At 35.4% G+C, this 17610-nt stretch overlaps 1 protein-coding gene across 2 annotated transcripts in view; it reads right to left on the bottom strand.

The window, feature by feature from the left end:
- Window positions 1-35: 35 nt before the first annotated feature.
- Window positions 36-17610, bottom strand: part of BOLL (boule homolog, RNA binding protein) — a 45125-nt gene continuing 27550 nt past the window's right edge. The window contains exon 11 of one of the 2 annotated variants that reach the window (XM_016131126.2): window positions 36-355. In XM_016131126.2, the coding sequence (XP_015986612.1) occupies window positions 332-355 (24 nt within the window). In that variant the 3' untranslated portion in view covers window positions 36-331. Of the gene's footprint in view, window positions 356-17390; window positions 17476-17610 lie in introns of those variants that run through there. The other variant, XM_016131127.2, reaches the window with a different exon arrangement.

Here is a 17610-nt window from a genome sequence, read left to right as displayed (position 1 = left end):
GCAGAGAAAATGAAAGACACCTCACTATTCTCATTGTGGTTATTATTTATGGAATAGATAAAACATGTAGAAAATGTCACTACAGTTAGAGTAACACATTAAAAAAACCAACATGCCACATCTACCTAAATAATTTTATAAAACAGGTGAAAAAGCAAATTTCATCAAATTTAGACAATTTATAGTGGAATAAATAAGTATGGCGAGGTATTAACTAACCCTAAAATTCACAATGGGCAGCTTCTACCCGGTTTGTTGAAGTTGGATCTTGGCCACACAAGGATCATTGGACAAGAAATCAGTTGAGCTGGACTAGAGCTGCCCAATTGTCTTAATAATGAATGCTCCACACTGTCTGTTAAATAAAGAGAAAGAAAATATAGATCAGAAAGACTGAATGGGAAAAAATAAGTTAGAGTAGATGAGTGTAGGACATCAATGAACATTTAGTAAATAACTGCAGAACATGTGATACTAATTATGAAGGAAGAGGCTAGAGCTTAGGAGGGGTCCAGAACTCAGAAAAGTCTTGCTCCCTGCTCTCTGAGAGCTTATAATCTATTTTATTTTATTTTTAAAAGTCCTTTTTAATTTTTCAATTACTGTTGCCATACAATATTATATCATTCTTTGCCCCTTTAATTCCCTCCCTGCCACCACTTCCACCCCTGATCTATGGATGTTGCCCTTTCCCCTTAAGGACTAGATCTCTAAAGGCGGGATGTCTTCTCCCACGAGCTCTCGGAGCACAACCACTCTCAGGGTGCAATCGCTCTCAGGGCGCAACCCGGGCCTAACACCCCCCGGGCCTGGCGCATCCAAGATATATGGCTCCACCTGGGAGGTGAACCCAGGACCTTCTATGTGTAAAGCAGACATGCTAACCACTACACTATGGAGCCACCACACCATACAATGTTATATTAGTTTCAGGTGTACACAATTGTGATTAGGCATTTGTATAACTTACAAAGTGATCAGCTCAATAAATCTAGTACCCATTTGACACCATGTTGTCATTAGTTATTACAATGTTATTGACTACATTTCCTACGCTATACTTTTTTACATCCCCATGACTATTTTATAACTACCACTTTGTACTTTTTAATCCCTTCCCCTTTTTCGTCTTTACCCCAACTCCTCTCCCATCTGGTAATTATCAAAATGTCCTCTCTATGAGCTTGTTTTGTTTGTTCATTTATTTTGTTTTTTAGGTATTTGTCTCTGTCTGACTTATTTCACTTAGGATAATACCTTCTAGGTCCATTCATGTTGTTGCAGATGGCAAGATTTCATTCTTTATCACTGAGTAATATTCCATTGTACATATCTATCACTTCTTCATCCATTCATCTACTGATGGACACTTAGGTTGCTTCCATATTTTGGGTATTGTTTATGATGCTGCCGTGAGCACATGGGTGCATATGTCTTTTTGAATTAATGTTTTGCATTTCTTTGGATAAATACTCAAGTAGAATTGCTGGATCCTTCTTTGTTCCTTGTTATAGCCTTTGTTTTAAAGTCCATTTTGTGTGGTATAAGTACTGCTACTGCAGCTTTTTAAACATTTCCATTTTCCTGAAATATCATTTTTCATCCCTTTACTTTTGGTCTGTGTGACTTTTGATCTAAAGTGAGTTTCCTGCAGGTAGCACATGTAAGGATCCTATTTTCTTATCCATTAAGCCACCTGGTGTTTTTTGATTGGAGCATTTAATCCATTTACATTTAAAGTTGTTGTTGATAGATATGCAGTTACTGCCATTTTATTATTTATATTTTGAACCTTTTTTTTCTCTTTTTCTTAAAGGAGTCCCTCTAACATTTCTTGTAACACCGGTTTGGTGGTGATGAACTCCTTCAGCTTTTTCTTGTCTGAGAAGCTCTTTATCTTTCCTCCCGTCCTAAATGATAGCTTTGCTCGTAAAGTGATCTTGGTTGTAGGTCCTTCCTTTTTATCACTTTGAATATTTCATGCTAATCCCTTCTGGCCTGCAGAGTTTCTGTTGAGAAATCAGCTCACAGTCTTATGGGAGCTCCCTTGGAGGTAATTAACTGCTTTTCTCTTGCTGCTTTAAAAATTCTCTTTGTCTCTAAACTCTGGCATTTTCATTAAGATGTGTCTTGGTGTGCATCTCTTTGAGTTCATCTTGCTTGAGACTCTCTGCGCTTTCTGGGCTTGTATGTCTATTTCCTCTGCTAGGTCAATGACGTTTTCTGTCATTATTTCTTCAAATAGAATTTCAATTCCTAACTCTCTCTCTTCTTCCTCTGGTATCCTATGATGAGAATATGTTTGATATTTTCCCAGAGGCCCCTTAAACTATCCTCTTTTTGGATTTTTTTTCCTTTTGCTGTTCTGATTTGGTGTTTTCTGGTATCTTATCTTCCAAATCACTGATCTGATTCTCTGCTTCATGTAATCTACTGTTGATTCCCTCTAATATAGTCTTCATTTCAGTTATTGTATTTTTTTTCTGACTGGTTCTTTTTTATATTTTCTATCTCCATTTTTATGTTTCTCACCTCTTCATTGAAGTTCTGAGATCACTGAGTATCATTATAACCAATGTTTTGAACTCTGTATCTGGTTCATTTTGTTTAGTTCTTTTTCTGGAGTTATGCTCTGTTCTTTCAATAGGAACATGTTTCTTTTTCTCAGTTTGGCTGCTTCCCTGTGTTTGTTTCTATGTATTAGGTAGAGCTGCTGTGTTTCTTGGTCTTGGTAGAGAGGCCTTATGTAGTAGGTGTCTTGTGGGGCCCAGTGGTGCAGTCATCCCTGGTCGCCTGAGCTGGGTGCTCTATATGTGTCCCTTGTGTGGGTTGTGTGTGCCCTTCTGTTGTAGTTGAGCCTTGACAGCTGTTGGCACATCAATGAGAGCGATGGACTCTCAGGATGATTGGTCATGAGGACTGGTTGTGACTATAGTGTAGGAGCTGTTATGCAGGATTCGCTTTAGCAGGGCTCTGGTGCCTTCTGAGTCTGCTCTTTGTGGAAGTGGTTAGGTGGAACTTTGGTGCGGTCTAGAGCTGGCCACCAGGTGTGTTGGTTCTGGAGCCTCTTGGGTGTAAGCCAAAGTCAATCACTGCCTGTGTCCTGCATAGGGCCACTTGCCTATGCCGTGCCTGGGGCCACTGCCTGGGGCCACTGCGTGGGGTATGAGCTACAAAGTGATCTGCAGATAGATGATACTTGTGCTGGGCTTAGAGGTGCCTGGAAGATTTAAAGCTGCAAACTGAGCATGGCTGCTGCTAGTGCCAGGCTTGGGGCTGCTTAGCAAGAGGTATGGGGCATACCGAGGCCAGATGCTGCTTGTTTTGGGTTTGGGAATCTTTGAGAGATTTCAGGAAAGTCTGAAGCATGAGCCAAGACAGACCATTTGTATGGAAAAGCCACTGGAAGGGGCTTGGGTGTACCTGCAAGTTGGGTTGGGGAGGGTTTCAGGAAAATCATCAGGGCAGGTGAATGGTGCTAGCCAGGCTGATGGAGTCTCAGATATGGTGTCTGCCTGCACGTGCAAGCTGGGTGGTAGGAAGGCACAACAAGAGAACAATGACTTCAGCCAGCACTTCTGTCTGGAAGAAAGCTGTTCCACCAGCCCTCTTCCTGAAGCCAAATTGGTTCCTCCCTGAATGTCTCTGCTGCCTTTTGAGCTGCTGCCCCAGCACTGGAGCTCAGAGCAAGTAATTTTAAGTGAGTAAGTCTGTGCATGAGTCCTTTTAAGAGGAATGTCTGGGCCTCCAGCAGCCCTCCATCTCACTCAGCCACTATTTCCATTGGTTTTCACAGCCAGAAGCTATGGAGACCTCTTTTCCCAACACTGGAACACTGGGCTTGGGAGCCTGGCATGGATCTGGGACGCCTCTCTCCTCAGGGGGAATCCTTCACAGCCAAGGTATCCTATCCAATTTTTAAGCACCACCTGTGGGTATGGGACCAGCTTATTCCTTGTCTCTGTCCCTCCTACCAGTCTCCGCATGTCTTCTTCTGTATATCCTTAGAGAACTTCTGTTCAGCTAGACTTCAGGTTGTTCTCAGTGATGGTTGTTCTGTACTTTAGTTGTAATTCTGATGTGGTTGGGGGAGGAGGCGAGCACAGAGTTTACCTACTCTGCCATCTTGACTGGAAGTCTCTTACAATCTATTTTAGACTAGTCTATTCTAGTGTCACAGTATACATGTTTAGTACATAAAATGAAGAACTGGTCAACACAGAAACAAGCTGAGTTAAAATATTCCATTTTTGAAAACATCGTTAGGTGGGTTTTAAAAACATGTTTTTAAAAGGGGAGTAGAGTTTAGCAGAGGGCTATTTAGAAACTTTTCAAAACCCAAAAAGTGCCCTTCAAGTTGGAATTGATAGAACAGGCATATAGGTAGGTATCTATGCCATGTAATTTTGAATAATTCCATATATATGTTTCATCCTGATATTTTTTTTAATGTATGTTTTAAGATTAGTTTGAGTCAAAGGAACAACTTAGTTGCTATTACTTTTTTGGTATTTTGCACACAGGCCAACTCTTAATTTAGGGAACCAAGCTTTCCCATGACTTATTTTAAATTTTGGATAGGCTCAAAATTTTCCACATTAGTTCCAATATCTCTAGAGCAGTACTATCTGATAAAATTTTCTATGTTGATTAAAGGTTCTGTATTTATGCTATCAAATATGGTAGCTACTAGCCACATGAAACTATTTAGCTTGAAATGTGGCTAGCTGCAATTGAGGAACTGAATTTTAAATTTAATTTAATTTCAATGAATATGAAATTAAAATTAACTAGCCTCATGTGGCTAGCAGTTACCATATTAGAGACAGCATGGCTCTAGGGGTTTAAATATGTCTGCTTTGCTGAACTGTATAGACTGGCATGTATTTCTCTAGCCTGTACAATACTGTCCAATACAACTTAATATTGTTCACTGCTATATTCTCAGTGTCTAGAATACTGTTTAGCACAATAAATATTTGTTAAAGGAACAAAATCTACTGTGGTAATATACAGCTATTCATGCCTAGTCAACTACTCATACCTTATTGGTAATATGCTCTGATTCTTTCCGGAAAAATAGAGAAGTCAAATTTTTCCATGTATGTGGAATTGGTTGGTGGAAGGCTCAATAAGCCTAGAGAAAACAGGAGTGGTGCTAGCTTCATTAGAGATCAAAAAAAAAAAATACAAATAGTATATGAATAACTTAGGTTGATAAGTCTGAGAAAACTGAAGGAAGAATATATTTAGGTTGTTAATATGAAAAAATGAAGGAAGAATATAATTTTAATGGTAAAGAATTTGGTAAGGATATAGGTCAGTTGATGAGAGTGGTAAGTGAGGAAAAACTTCAGATAAAAAAATTAAATTCAGAGTTTGTGCATGACTGAAAGATGGAAACTGAAGAGAGAGAAGTCTCGAAGAAATATATAGTAATTTGGCTAGGCAATAGCAGATCTTAGACAAGGGATTTGGCAGTGGAGAGACACATGGATATGTTATTCTAGCAACTTAGCTGAAAAAATGACACAAAATAGTATAATCAGACTGTGTAGCACCAAGAGGTCAGAAAAGTCTCTTGTATTGTTTTGATTTTAAGGGAGAAGGAAGATAGACAAACTAATATATAAGAAAGGAAGATTTGAAAATAAAATGTAAGAAATTGTGATTCATCAGTTTGAGGAGGTATTGGCATCCATCCAGATGTTGTTATTTTAGGATTAAATTAGGAAGAAAAGCAAAGCACTAAGGTCAGATTCATTATTAAACACTTATTAAAATGCAGAAGAAAACTGGAAAACTCCCTTAGAAGACAATTTAGAGAGCAAAGAGAATTGTGCCATGATTAATAAGGAAGAAAAAGATACTGAAAGATCAAACTGAATGTAAGGAAAGAAAGCCTTATCTGAGAATTAATAAAATTTTTGAACCCGGGCTAGTTGACAGTATCAACTTAAAGAGAATCTAAGAGGAAAAGAACTAGGACAAGACCCTTGGGATTTGGCTAATAGTCATCAAATCTTAGCAGCAAATCTTAGTTAAATAGTTTGAACAGACTCTCAGTACTGAAGAAACAATTTCACAGGGAATGATAAAGATACCCTTATACTTCTACCTCGTGCTTTTCCAAAACATATAAATTAAAAAAATTATTAGTGAAGTGTGGAATACAAAACTCTACTGCTTTTTATCATGTGTTCTCAAAATGGGGGAAGATAGGATCCAAAAAAAGTTTAGGAAACAATTTTGCAAGGGATTAAGATTTGATGAGTTGAATCTTATGTTGTGAAAAGTGAGATGTTCATCCAAGAAGTCTGGGATTGAAGGGAAATGAAAAAAGATAGGTAAAAGGAGATTAAATGTCTATTTAGAAGAAGGATAGACTCAGTGCAAAGACAAAGTGCTCAAATTAAGATTGAAAAGCATAAATGGATATGCAAATTGTGGCATGTATGAAACAGATTTCCCCCATAAGTAAAAAATTTACTTAGAATATTGTATCAACTAATACCAATTACACAGTAATTAATAAATATCTCAAATTATCTTCACACTTTCCTCCACATCAATTAAATATTTTGGCTGGTAGGAACTTATAGCAAATGTAAATAAATATTAAAGCAGTCCAGAGGCTAAAGGCCAAATAATCCATGTTAGGTTAAAAACCTATTAGAATAAATACATAAAAAATATAAATATAAAGAAAGCATTGGTATTGTATTTCACATTATACTTTAAGAGGATATAAACTTGATAATGGGTTAACCCAAGGTTAGTGAAACTATGGCCTGTAGGCTAAATCTCGCTCATTGCCTGATTTTGTAAATAAAGTTTTATTGGAACATAGTCACACTCATTGCATATATTTTATCTTTAGTTATTTTACATTACAAAAGTAATGTTGAATAGTTAAGACAGACACAAGTGAGGCCTGGAAAGCTTTGCTGACACCTGGTTTAACCTATTCAGGCTAAAAAGACATTTTCAGGCTGAGAACTTCTGAAATTCTATGAAAGAAAACTTAACAAGATGCCTTACATTCAAAGAGTATATATACTAAATTATAATGTACACCTGAAAATTATATAATTGTATTAACCAATGTTACCCCAATAAACTTAATTAAAAAAAGAGAGTATTTATACTCTATATTGTGGAAAGATCTCTGGCCTCAAATATATTGGATTCACCTTGATTAAATAATAGTAAAACCAAGAAATTATAAGTTTAATAGTAGCCTTGAGAGAAACTAGGAAGTTATTGATACCAATGTTTTTGAGACTACAAACAAGAGGATTAATTAGGTACAGTAAGTCTTCACCTAGTGATCTGTTCTTGGAAACTGCAACTTTAAGTGAAATGACGTAAATAACAAAACCAATTTTACCAAAGGCTAACTGATATAAACAAGAGTTAAGTTCCTATAGCATATTTCCAGTCACAAAAACATCGTAAAACATTTGGTCACGATAAAGTCCCAAAACACTTCTAATATTAAACATTGAAATGAATGTGAGCTGTACATAGATTTAAGAAAGAATCATAAAAACAAGTAAGATAATGATTTTCCAACATTAGAGCATGAGGCAGGAACTCATCCTAGACAGGACACCCTTCCATTACAGGTTGCACTCACACACACACCCACACCCTCACTCATACTGGGACAATGTAGACACACCAATTCACCACACACACACATATTTGGGATGTGGGAAGAAAACCAGAGTCTCTGGAGAAAACCCATGGAGGGAGAATGTACAAACTCCACACAGACAGTGGCCATGGCTGGGAATTGATTTTTTTTTTTTTTTGCCATAACAAAATGATGTTGACCAAAATGATAGTTTTCAAGGACCTACTGTATATGTTTAAATATATAAAAACACAGTATTTGTACAATAGTTACCATAATATTTAAGTTAAATCTCTGCTAATTCTGTTTTACCATCAGAAAGTTGAGTTTCCAAATCTTTATAAAAGCACAAAGAACTTTCCTGTGTTATTGGAAAGTTTGTTTTTAATACTTCCATGGCTTTGATTTTTCAAAATTGAGACTATTAATTTTTTTAATAGAAAATTACATTTGTTAAAATGTTTGTTTCAGAAAGATGTGTATACTGAATGTGGTAAACTATAATTGCAATATCTGGATGGTATTCCTCATCAACTTTCTTCCTATGTCACCACTTACCTAGTTTGAATAGCCTCAACGAGTATGGTTATTACCCAAAGTCCACAGTTTACATTAGGGTTCACACTTGGATTATACATTCTATGGGTTTTGACAAATGTAATAACATATAACATCATCATACTATCATAGAGAATAGTTTCACTGACTTATATATCTTCTGTGCTCTTCCTATTCACTTCTCCCTCCTCCAAAGCCCTGGCAAACCACAAATCTTTTTACTGTCTCCCTAGTTTCGCCTCTTCCAAAATGTTATATATTTGGAATCATATGGTTTGTAGCATTTTTAGATTGGCTTCTTTTACTTAGTAATATGCAGGTTTATATATGTCTTAGTAATAAGACAGGTTTCTACGTGTCTTTTCTTGGCTTGATAGCTCACCTCCTTTAACACTAAATAATATTCCATTGTCTGGATATACCAGTTATTCATTCACCTACTGAAGGGCATCTTGGTTGCTTCTAACTCATTTGGAAAAACACCTAAGAGTGCGGTTGCTAGATTCTATGATAAGAGTATGGTTAATTTTTTAAGAAACTGCCAAATTGTCTTCCAAAGTGGTTTTATGATTTTGCATTCCTACCATCAATGAATGAGTTTTTGTTGCTCCACGTCCCTGTTAGCATTTGGTATTGTCAGTGTTTTGGATTTTAGCTATTCTAATAGGTGTGTAGTGGTATCTCATTGCTGTTTTAATTTGTAATTCCCTAATGACATATGATGTTAAGCATCTTTTCATATGCTTATTCGCTATCTGCATATCTTCTTTGGTGAGGTGTTTGTTAAGGCCTTTGCCTCATTTAAAAAAAATCAAGTTGTTCATTTTCTTATTGCTGAGTTTTAAGAATTCTTTGTGTATTTTGGATAGCACTCCTTTATCAGATATGGTTTTTGCAAATATTTTATCTCGGTCCATGGCTTGTTTAATTTTAATGAAATCTAGTTTATCAATTATTTCTCTTATGGATTGTGTCTTTGGTGGTGTTGTATCTAAAAAGTCATCATCGAATCCAAGGTCATCTAGATTTTCTCCTATGTTATCTTCTGGGAGTTTTACAGTTTTATGTTTTACATTTAGATCTGTGATCAATTTTGAGTTAATTTTTGTGAGGGCTGTAATATTTGTGTCTCTCTCTCTATATTTTTTTGGCATGTGGATATCCAGTTGTTCCAGCATTGTGTGTTGAAAAGACTATCTTTTCTATTGTATTGCACTTATCCCTTTGTCAAAGATTAGTTAACTATATATGCATCTATTTCTGGACTCTATTCTGTTCCGTTGATCTATTTGTCTATCGTTTTGCCAATACCAGACTACATTAATTACTCTAAGTTTGTAATGTCTTAAAATTGTGTACTGTCAGTCCTCCAACTTTGTTCTTCTCCTTTAACACTGTGTTGACTATCCCGGGTTTTGTACATTTCAATATAAACTTTAGAATCAGTTGGTTGATATCCACAAAATAACTTGCTGGGATTTTAATTGGGATTGCATTAAACCCACTGAACAAGTTGGGAAGACATGACATCTTGACAAATAGTCTTCCTATCCATGCGCAGGGACTATATGTCCATTTATTTAGTTCTATGATTTCTTTCATCACAGTTTTGTAGTTTTCCTCATTTAGATCATGTGCGTATATTATTATATATACCTAAGTATTTCATTTTTTAAATTTATTGCTGGTAAATAGGAAAGCAATTGACTTTTGCATATTAAACTTGTATCTTGAAGGCTTGCTATGATTGCTTATTAGTTCTAGGAGATATTTTTGGTCAATTCTTTCAGATTTTCTACATTGATGATCATGTCAACTGTGAACAAAGTTTTATTTCTTCCTTCCCAAAGATTTTCTACATAAATGGTCATGTCATCTGAGAATAAAGACAGTTTTATTCTTTTCTTCCCAATAGGTATACTTTTCTTTTCATTTCTTTTCCTGTATTAGCTCGGACTTCCAGTACAATGCTGAAAAGGAAGAGTGCGAGAGGACATCTTTGCCTTGTTCTTGATTAATAATTTTTTATTACATTTACAAATACAGAAGAGGTACCTTTGAGTACTATGTGTTCACACAAGAAAAAAATGGAAAACTTTAATGTTGCATTACAACAGATATATAATTTAATCTGCTATTCTAGAGATCTATTGACATTTTCCTCATTCCTTTTACTTCTTTTCAAAATGAAACAAACAAAACAATTTAAGTCAGGTCCTGCTAGTTTCAATACAAAGTATATGTGAGAACTGAATTTTGTCATAAAGGAACTAGCCATTGACAATTCTAAAGTAACAGTTAAAATTAGAAGAAAACTATGGACTCAGGGTGTGAACAGAGCTGCATGTAATCTTGAGGGTGAAGTCTTATTAATTGTATCTATAGCACATCAAATATTTTTCAAATGTAGTTTAATAATGTTTGATGAATTGAACTACTGAGATGAGTTGTTACTTAAGACTTGTCATATGGTAGAGAACATATGATATATCTATGCAAGGGGCAACTTATTTATGTGATTTATAAATTAACTAATGGCCCATAGTTCATTTAGATTCTTCCAGATTTGATAGTACATAGTAATATGTGATAGAGATAGCAATTAATTTAAACTCATAAATAACTTAGTTTTATTTGAGTTATAGGTTTAATCTCATCCACCAATTAAATATTTTTGTCAGATTAGGACAAACTGATTTGATTCTGACTCTCTTTTCTTATTTTGAAGAAATGTTCTTAAGAAGCATTTATGAAAGGAAAAAAAGTTTACCTAAAGTCAAGATAGGATGTGAAAAAAAGGAGTTGAGGTAACTTCCAGGTGGTATAACCATTATATGAAAAAGACAAAACTGACAGTATGAAATAGAAAATATATCTTATAAATGTTTTTCAAATAAAAATTATTTGGCCAGTTTTTAATTTATTTTTTAAATTTAGTTTCAAGTATACAGTACATCGGTTAGACATCTATATAGTTCATAAAACGATCAGCCCAATTTCTCCCTCCCTCCCCTGACCCTCTACCTAGCCAATGTATTAATGCTAACTTCATTCTCTATGCCGTGCTCCCCATCCCCGTGATCATCCATCAGGTACTAATTTGTACTTCTTTAGTCCTCCACTCCATTCTCCCAGCCCCCCAAACCTCCCTCCCCTCTGTCCGACACCAAATTGTCCACTATACTTGTGAGTTTGTTTTGATTAGTTTGTTCTTTTTATTCCTTATATTCTGCATATAAGGGAAATCATATAGTGTTTATCTTTCTCTGACTTAAATACCTTCTAGGTCCGTCAAAGTAATATTTTTTTCCATCCCCTTCCTTTTCATATGTAGGGGTCTTGTTTTCTTATCCTGTTGATCATTCGATCTTTTGGTTGGAGCATTTAATTCTTTTCCATTTAAGGTAATTATTGATAGGAATGTAGCTGTTACCATTCTTTATTCCTGTTTTTGATACGTTTTTTTCTTCTTAAAGAAGTCCCTCCAACATTTCCTGTAATACTGGCTTGGTAGTGATAAATTCCTTTAGCTTATTTTTGTCTGGGAAGCTCTTTATCTGTCCTTCAACTCTAAATGATAGCTTTGCTGGATAAATTATTCTTGGTTGTAGATCCTGCATCTTCATTCTGTTGAATACTTTTTGCCAAGCCCTTCTGTCCTGCACAGTTTCTTTTGAGAAATCAGCTGCCAGTCTTATGGGTGTTCCCTTGTAGATAATGGTTTTTCTCTTGCTGCTTGTAATATTCTTTCTTTATATTTAATCTTTGGAATTTTAATTATGATGTGTCTTGGTGTGGGCCTCTTTGGATCCCTGATTACTGGAATTCTCTGAGCTTCTTGAGGTTTTATTTCCGTTTCCTTCACCAGGGTAGGGAAGTTTTCCATCATTATTTCTTCAAACAGCTATTCAACATCTTGATTTTCTTCAGTTACGCTGATCAGACAAATATTTGGAGCCTTAATAGTGTCCCATATCCTTCCTAAATTACTTTTATAGTCCTGGCATCTTTTTTCTTGCCATTCTGATTGAATGTCCTTGGCTTTCCTGTCTTCCAGATAGGGCATTTGATCCTCTTCTTCAGTCACTTTGGTTATTCCTTTATTTATTCCATTTAACATACTTCTCATCTCAGATAATGTTATTTCAGACTGCTTCCCTTTCATAATTTCCATTTTTATGTTTTTTTTTATCTCTTTGTTGAAGTTCTAAATTTATCTACACTTCCCAAAAGTTCATCGAGCATCTTTATAACCAGTGTTTTGAACTCTGCATCTGATAGATTACTTAACTCCATTATATCTAGATCTTTGTTCTCTTCTGTTATATGGTTTCTGCTTCTTTGTCTTCCCATTTTGGCTGCCTATCTGTGTCTGTTTCGATGTACTAAGCAAAGCTCTTAAGTCTCTCAATCTTATTAGCGTGGATTTTATTTCTGAGAGGGGTTCAGGTGCAGGCCAAACTTAGGCCAAGCCTCTACTCCTTTGGGGCCACCTGTTAAGATTTAGCAAGCGATCCACAGATACTGTGCTTATAGCTGCTTCAAAAGGCCACACTAGAAACTGAGGCCAGCTACCTCCTCCAAGTGTGAGTCTCAGCAAGGAGCACCTGACTTGCTGAGGATATACCTGGATGTGGCTTGAGTGGGGCTGCAAGTTGGGGAAGGTGGGGTTTCAGGGAATGCTCTGGGCAGAGTGACCTCTATTATCCAGTTTGGTAATGTCATGGCTGTGGTGACACTATGTCCTGCACAATGGTATAGGGGAAAGCTCAACAGGGAACAGTGGATACCGTGGGCACCTCTGTACAGGGCAAGTCTTGCTTAGGCCTTCAGTCAGACAATGTCTCCCTGTGAGGCGCTGGTGTCCCCTGCGTGCAGCCGAATTGGCACTGGTGCTCAGAGAGAGCAGGTCCATCACCGCGAAAATCCGCTTGCAGACGCGGCCCCTTTAAGAGGTTTCTACTGCTGCTGGTGCCGCAGCTTCCGTCCTACTCAGCTGCTCGAGACCAGGCAGCCCCGTGTCCTCGCCCCGTCCTACCTTCTGCTGTTGCAGGGTGATTTCTTGGATTTCTCTCTAGTTGTATGGTTTGTTCATCTTAGGCAATTTTTCCTTGCTACTTGCTCCTTGTTTCCATCACAACTTTGATTTGGTCACCGGAGGGATGAACAGAGCTTCTATCATCTATGCCTTTTTTTTTTTTCTTTCATTTATCTATTTGGCCAGTTTTTAAAGTTGAGAGAGGAGGTTTATAAATAAACCTCAGTTAAAATTTCCAGAATGACAAGGTTTACAAGATGAAATAAGAGGCTTTTTTTTTTTTTTTTTCCAGACTACAGCCCTGCTACCCTGAACATGCCCGATCTCATCTGATCTTGGAAGCTAAGCAGGGTTGAGCCTGGTTAGTACTTGGATGGGAGATCACCTAAGACCAGGTGATGTAGGCATTAAAAAAAACAAAAAAAGAGGCTTTTTTCACCTTGCAATGAAGAGCTAATATTGTTTAGAGAATATTTCATTGCAGAAAGAAATAAAAAGGAAGGTGTTTTGCAATTTACAAAAACTTTAAAATCTGTTACTAATGTGTTAATTCTGAAGTTTTAAAGAGAAACAACAAATGCAACAGTCTTAAACAATTCTGTTTCATGAAGGGTACAACTAAAGTCTGAAATACTGAAGAAAGAAAGGCCAAGAGAATGTGTAAGAAATGACAATATATTTTATCTGATTTAGTTGTGTGGAGAAACTAACTCAAATTGATAGAATCCTGTCATAATTATCTCGGTAACGAAAGAGCAGAAAATTACTGCTTTGGTAATACAAGACATGGAAGATATTTCTAAACGGATCACTGATGTATAGTATCGTGACTATAATTAATAATACTGCATTATATTCTTGAAAGTTGCTAAGAGAAAAAATGTGTAGCTATGTGAGGTTCTGGATGTTAACCAGCTTTACTGTGGTTATCATTTTGCATTATATATATATATATATATATATATATATATATATATAATCATTATGTTGTACACATGAAACATTTAATGTTATATGTCAATTATAAAAAAAATAAACAGTTGTTGAAGGAAAAAAAAGTGGACCACTAAGATATGTAATTATTAGCAGGTTTCATAAGTTTGAGGTTTCATAAGTTTTTATTTTAAAAAATAGATAAGATCAAGAGAAAGGAAAAATTATTCATGAACATGCAGTCTGGAGATAATTCTCTCAAAGCTGATAGTTGCATTATTTACTTCTAAAATTTGCTCCTTTAAGCTACATATATAAGGAATATCAGCTAATATCAGCTGTTCTCTTTTTTGGGGGAGGGGAGGGGGTGGTCACTTATTGTGTTGTTCTCAAGTGTTTTGTGATTTTTGTCTTGAAACAATTTTTTTTCTGTGTGTAACATCAGCTAAAATGATTTGTAATATTTAGAGGGTTGGGAAAAAAATAAAGGGGTGGAAAGTGGGCCAAACCAGACCCTAAACACATGCAGTGATTTGAGGAGTCGGGGTTGTCATGTCCAGGACTGAGCCGTTGGCATTATCATCTAGGCTACAATCAACCCATTTGTTGCCATTTCACTAGGCAACCTTGCCTGCCAGGGAGTCAGTCTCTCAATACTTCTACCTTGCACAATGCTCTTCTCTGACTTTATGTAATACTCATTATAATCAGAGGAGATAGCCAGTATAATTTATTGAATTTATAGAGATTTACTTTGTGACTAAAATATTTTCGACTTTAGTAAATGTTCTATGGATGCTAGAAAATAAATAGCCTTTTCTTTGCAAGGTATAAAATTCAATATTATTCATATATAATATTATTAGTTCTTATTTATTCAAATCTGAGTTATAATCATGATATTGAAAGTCTCTCATCACAGCTGTGTTTCTTTTTCCTGGTATTCCTAGTAGTGTTTATATTTTTGATGTTACATTATTATACTTGCTTATTCATTATAGATTTAACCTTTTACCACAAAAAACTGGCCTTTTCTGTCTTCTTTTTACTTTGAAATTAACTTTCTTACATTACTATCATCCTGTGTTCCCCCCCCCCCCCCCACTGTGTTCACATTTGCCTGATACATATTGGCTAGAAATGACTCAGTCTGGTGTTCTTTGCACTTCTAAAGTAATTTTTATTTTTATTAAAGTAATATAGTTTTAAAAGTCAAATAGTGGTTAGAAGGTAAGGAGAAAAGGGCTCCAACACTATCCTCCTCCATAACCCCATTTCTGTCTTACTTCATTTCTTCACGAGTGGCCACATGCACTTATTTGAGTTGTTTCTCCTAATATTTACTTCCATATTTCTATATCTATTACTGAACAATTTTGTTCATTATCTTATGACTTCTTAAATGTATTCACTCTTATAGCTCTTTTATTTCCTCACCCATCCTCTTAACATCAAAAGTTTTGCTTAAATGTATGTTAGTTATTTTCATTATTATCCTGAACTAAATACTGTACACTAATGAGCCAAGTGGTGTATTGTATTTTCTTTCTTGAATAACTTTCATTTTTTGCTAATTGCTTTATTTTCCCCATTAGTTTTCTTTGAATCTATGGCTAAGTTTCTCCATACCCTTCAATAGCTCTGTAAAATATCTAATACAATTTTCTACACAAATAAAAATTATTTCCCACCTCCTTACAGGGAACTGTCCTGAATCTTGCTCTAATCTGGACTGGTCTAGTGCCTAAATGGGTGAGCTTTTTTGGTGCCTGCTGCCTAGTTCTCTTTTGAGTAATTTATTCTTTAGAATATGTGGCTACCTGTGGTTTGACGATGTAGAATACAAGAAAATTTATATCTTTTTGTGTGTCTGGAGCTCTAAGCATAGGCCTTTCCTGCCCCTGCCCTCTAGTATACAGTGCTTTATACTTATCCTCCTCTGTCTTGAGGTCCTGCTGAATGAGGGAATTTCAGTCTCTTAATTCTTTAATAAGACGTGTTAATGCAACTGAAATGAGGAAATGGTTAGGAAGAAGATACTGGAATTTTTCTGTAAAGTAGCAATAAGTTTCTAATTTTTAGGTAAGTATATATTATGGGTCTCTGAGCTAGAAATACAGTGGTAGTAGGTCAAATTCCTTTCCAATTTACTTCTGTATCATGCTGTCTTTCCAAAGGGTAAGATGTAACAGGAAAATAGCTGTTTTTATCATTTGAGTCCAACTAGTGCTTTAATTAGAAAAAAATTCCTCTCAGCTGGCAAGTGATTAAATATTATCCTTAATATCACATGTTTCATGAATAGCTAAGAATACATTGGAATTAAATTAAATGAACATTTAACTTAAAGGTGAACTTCAAATGACAGTTTCCCCAGTTTCCAGTATCTCAATCCTCATAAGAACAAATTTATTAGATACTATACTAATGAAAAAAATGGAAAAACACTATAACAGAAGCATTTTATAATTCTATAGTTATACCCGTCTTACCTAGGGATTTGATATTGATCTTAAAAGCATAATGGTTCAAATGCCCAGATACATTTGTTCCTTCCCATAGTCTAGTTTAACGTGATAATTTTGACATTATGTGATTTTGCTTTATTGACTCTCAAACTTAATTCTGTATAAGACATGACTCTGCTGAATTAGAAAATGATAGGCCTAATTTTACTATATTAATTTAGTAGTTTCCATCATATGTATTTGTTTTGACAGACTACAGTATCCTGTGGCTTACAATAAATGGGTAGCTTCTGGCAGTCTTTTACAGCAGTTAGACTTGTGGTCTGAGTTCTGAATAAGGTCTTTAGTTCATTGATTAGATTTGTTGCCTCAAGATAGTTTTGATATCTGAAATTGCTACTTTGGGATATATCCAATTAACATCCTTAAAATTATGATCACAGTTTTAAAGATGACTTACACTTATAAAAACAATCAGCTCAAATTCTTCCAAAATATTTCCACTTTTCTATTTTAAATCACCAAAGGTTTTGGTACACTAGAAAAAATTTGCATAGGAAGAATAAAGGCTAATGTTTTAAATGTCAATATTTTAGTATCATTCTACTTTGATATGTTTTAGGAAAAGATAAGTCTCCTAAAGATATAATGATAGTGTATTAAGATTTCTATGTTATAATACAAATGCACTATAAACAAACGTAGATAATTTTAAACATGGTAAAACTTGTATAGTAAAGCATTACAGGGTTGTATAGTTTCAAGAAACTTAAAGAAGTGGTTTTAGAGTTTCTGTTCTTGAGTGAGGCACCATTTTCTATTTAGGGCCACCAAATAACCTAGAGAAAAATATTGGGTATAAAACACATGAACACTAAAACTTAAAAAATAAAAACAGAAAATTTAAAACTCTATACAACAGCCTTGTGTTCCAGTTGTGACTCTGAAAGTTCAATAATTTAAATTTTCTTTTT

The sequence above is a fragment of the Rousettus aegyptiacus genome, unplaced genomic scaffold, assembly GCF_014176215.1.
Source record: "Rousettus aegyptiacus isolate mRouAeg1 unplaced genomic scaffold, mRouAeg1.p scaffold_m13_p_2, whole genome shotgun sequence".
Lineage (NCBI taxonomy): Eukaryota > Metazoa > Chordata > Mammalia > Chiroptera > Pteropodidae > Rousettus > Rousettus aegyptiacus.
This window is presented reverse-complemented; position numbering and strand designations above follow the sequence as displayed.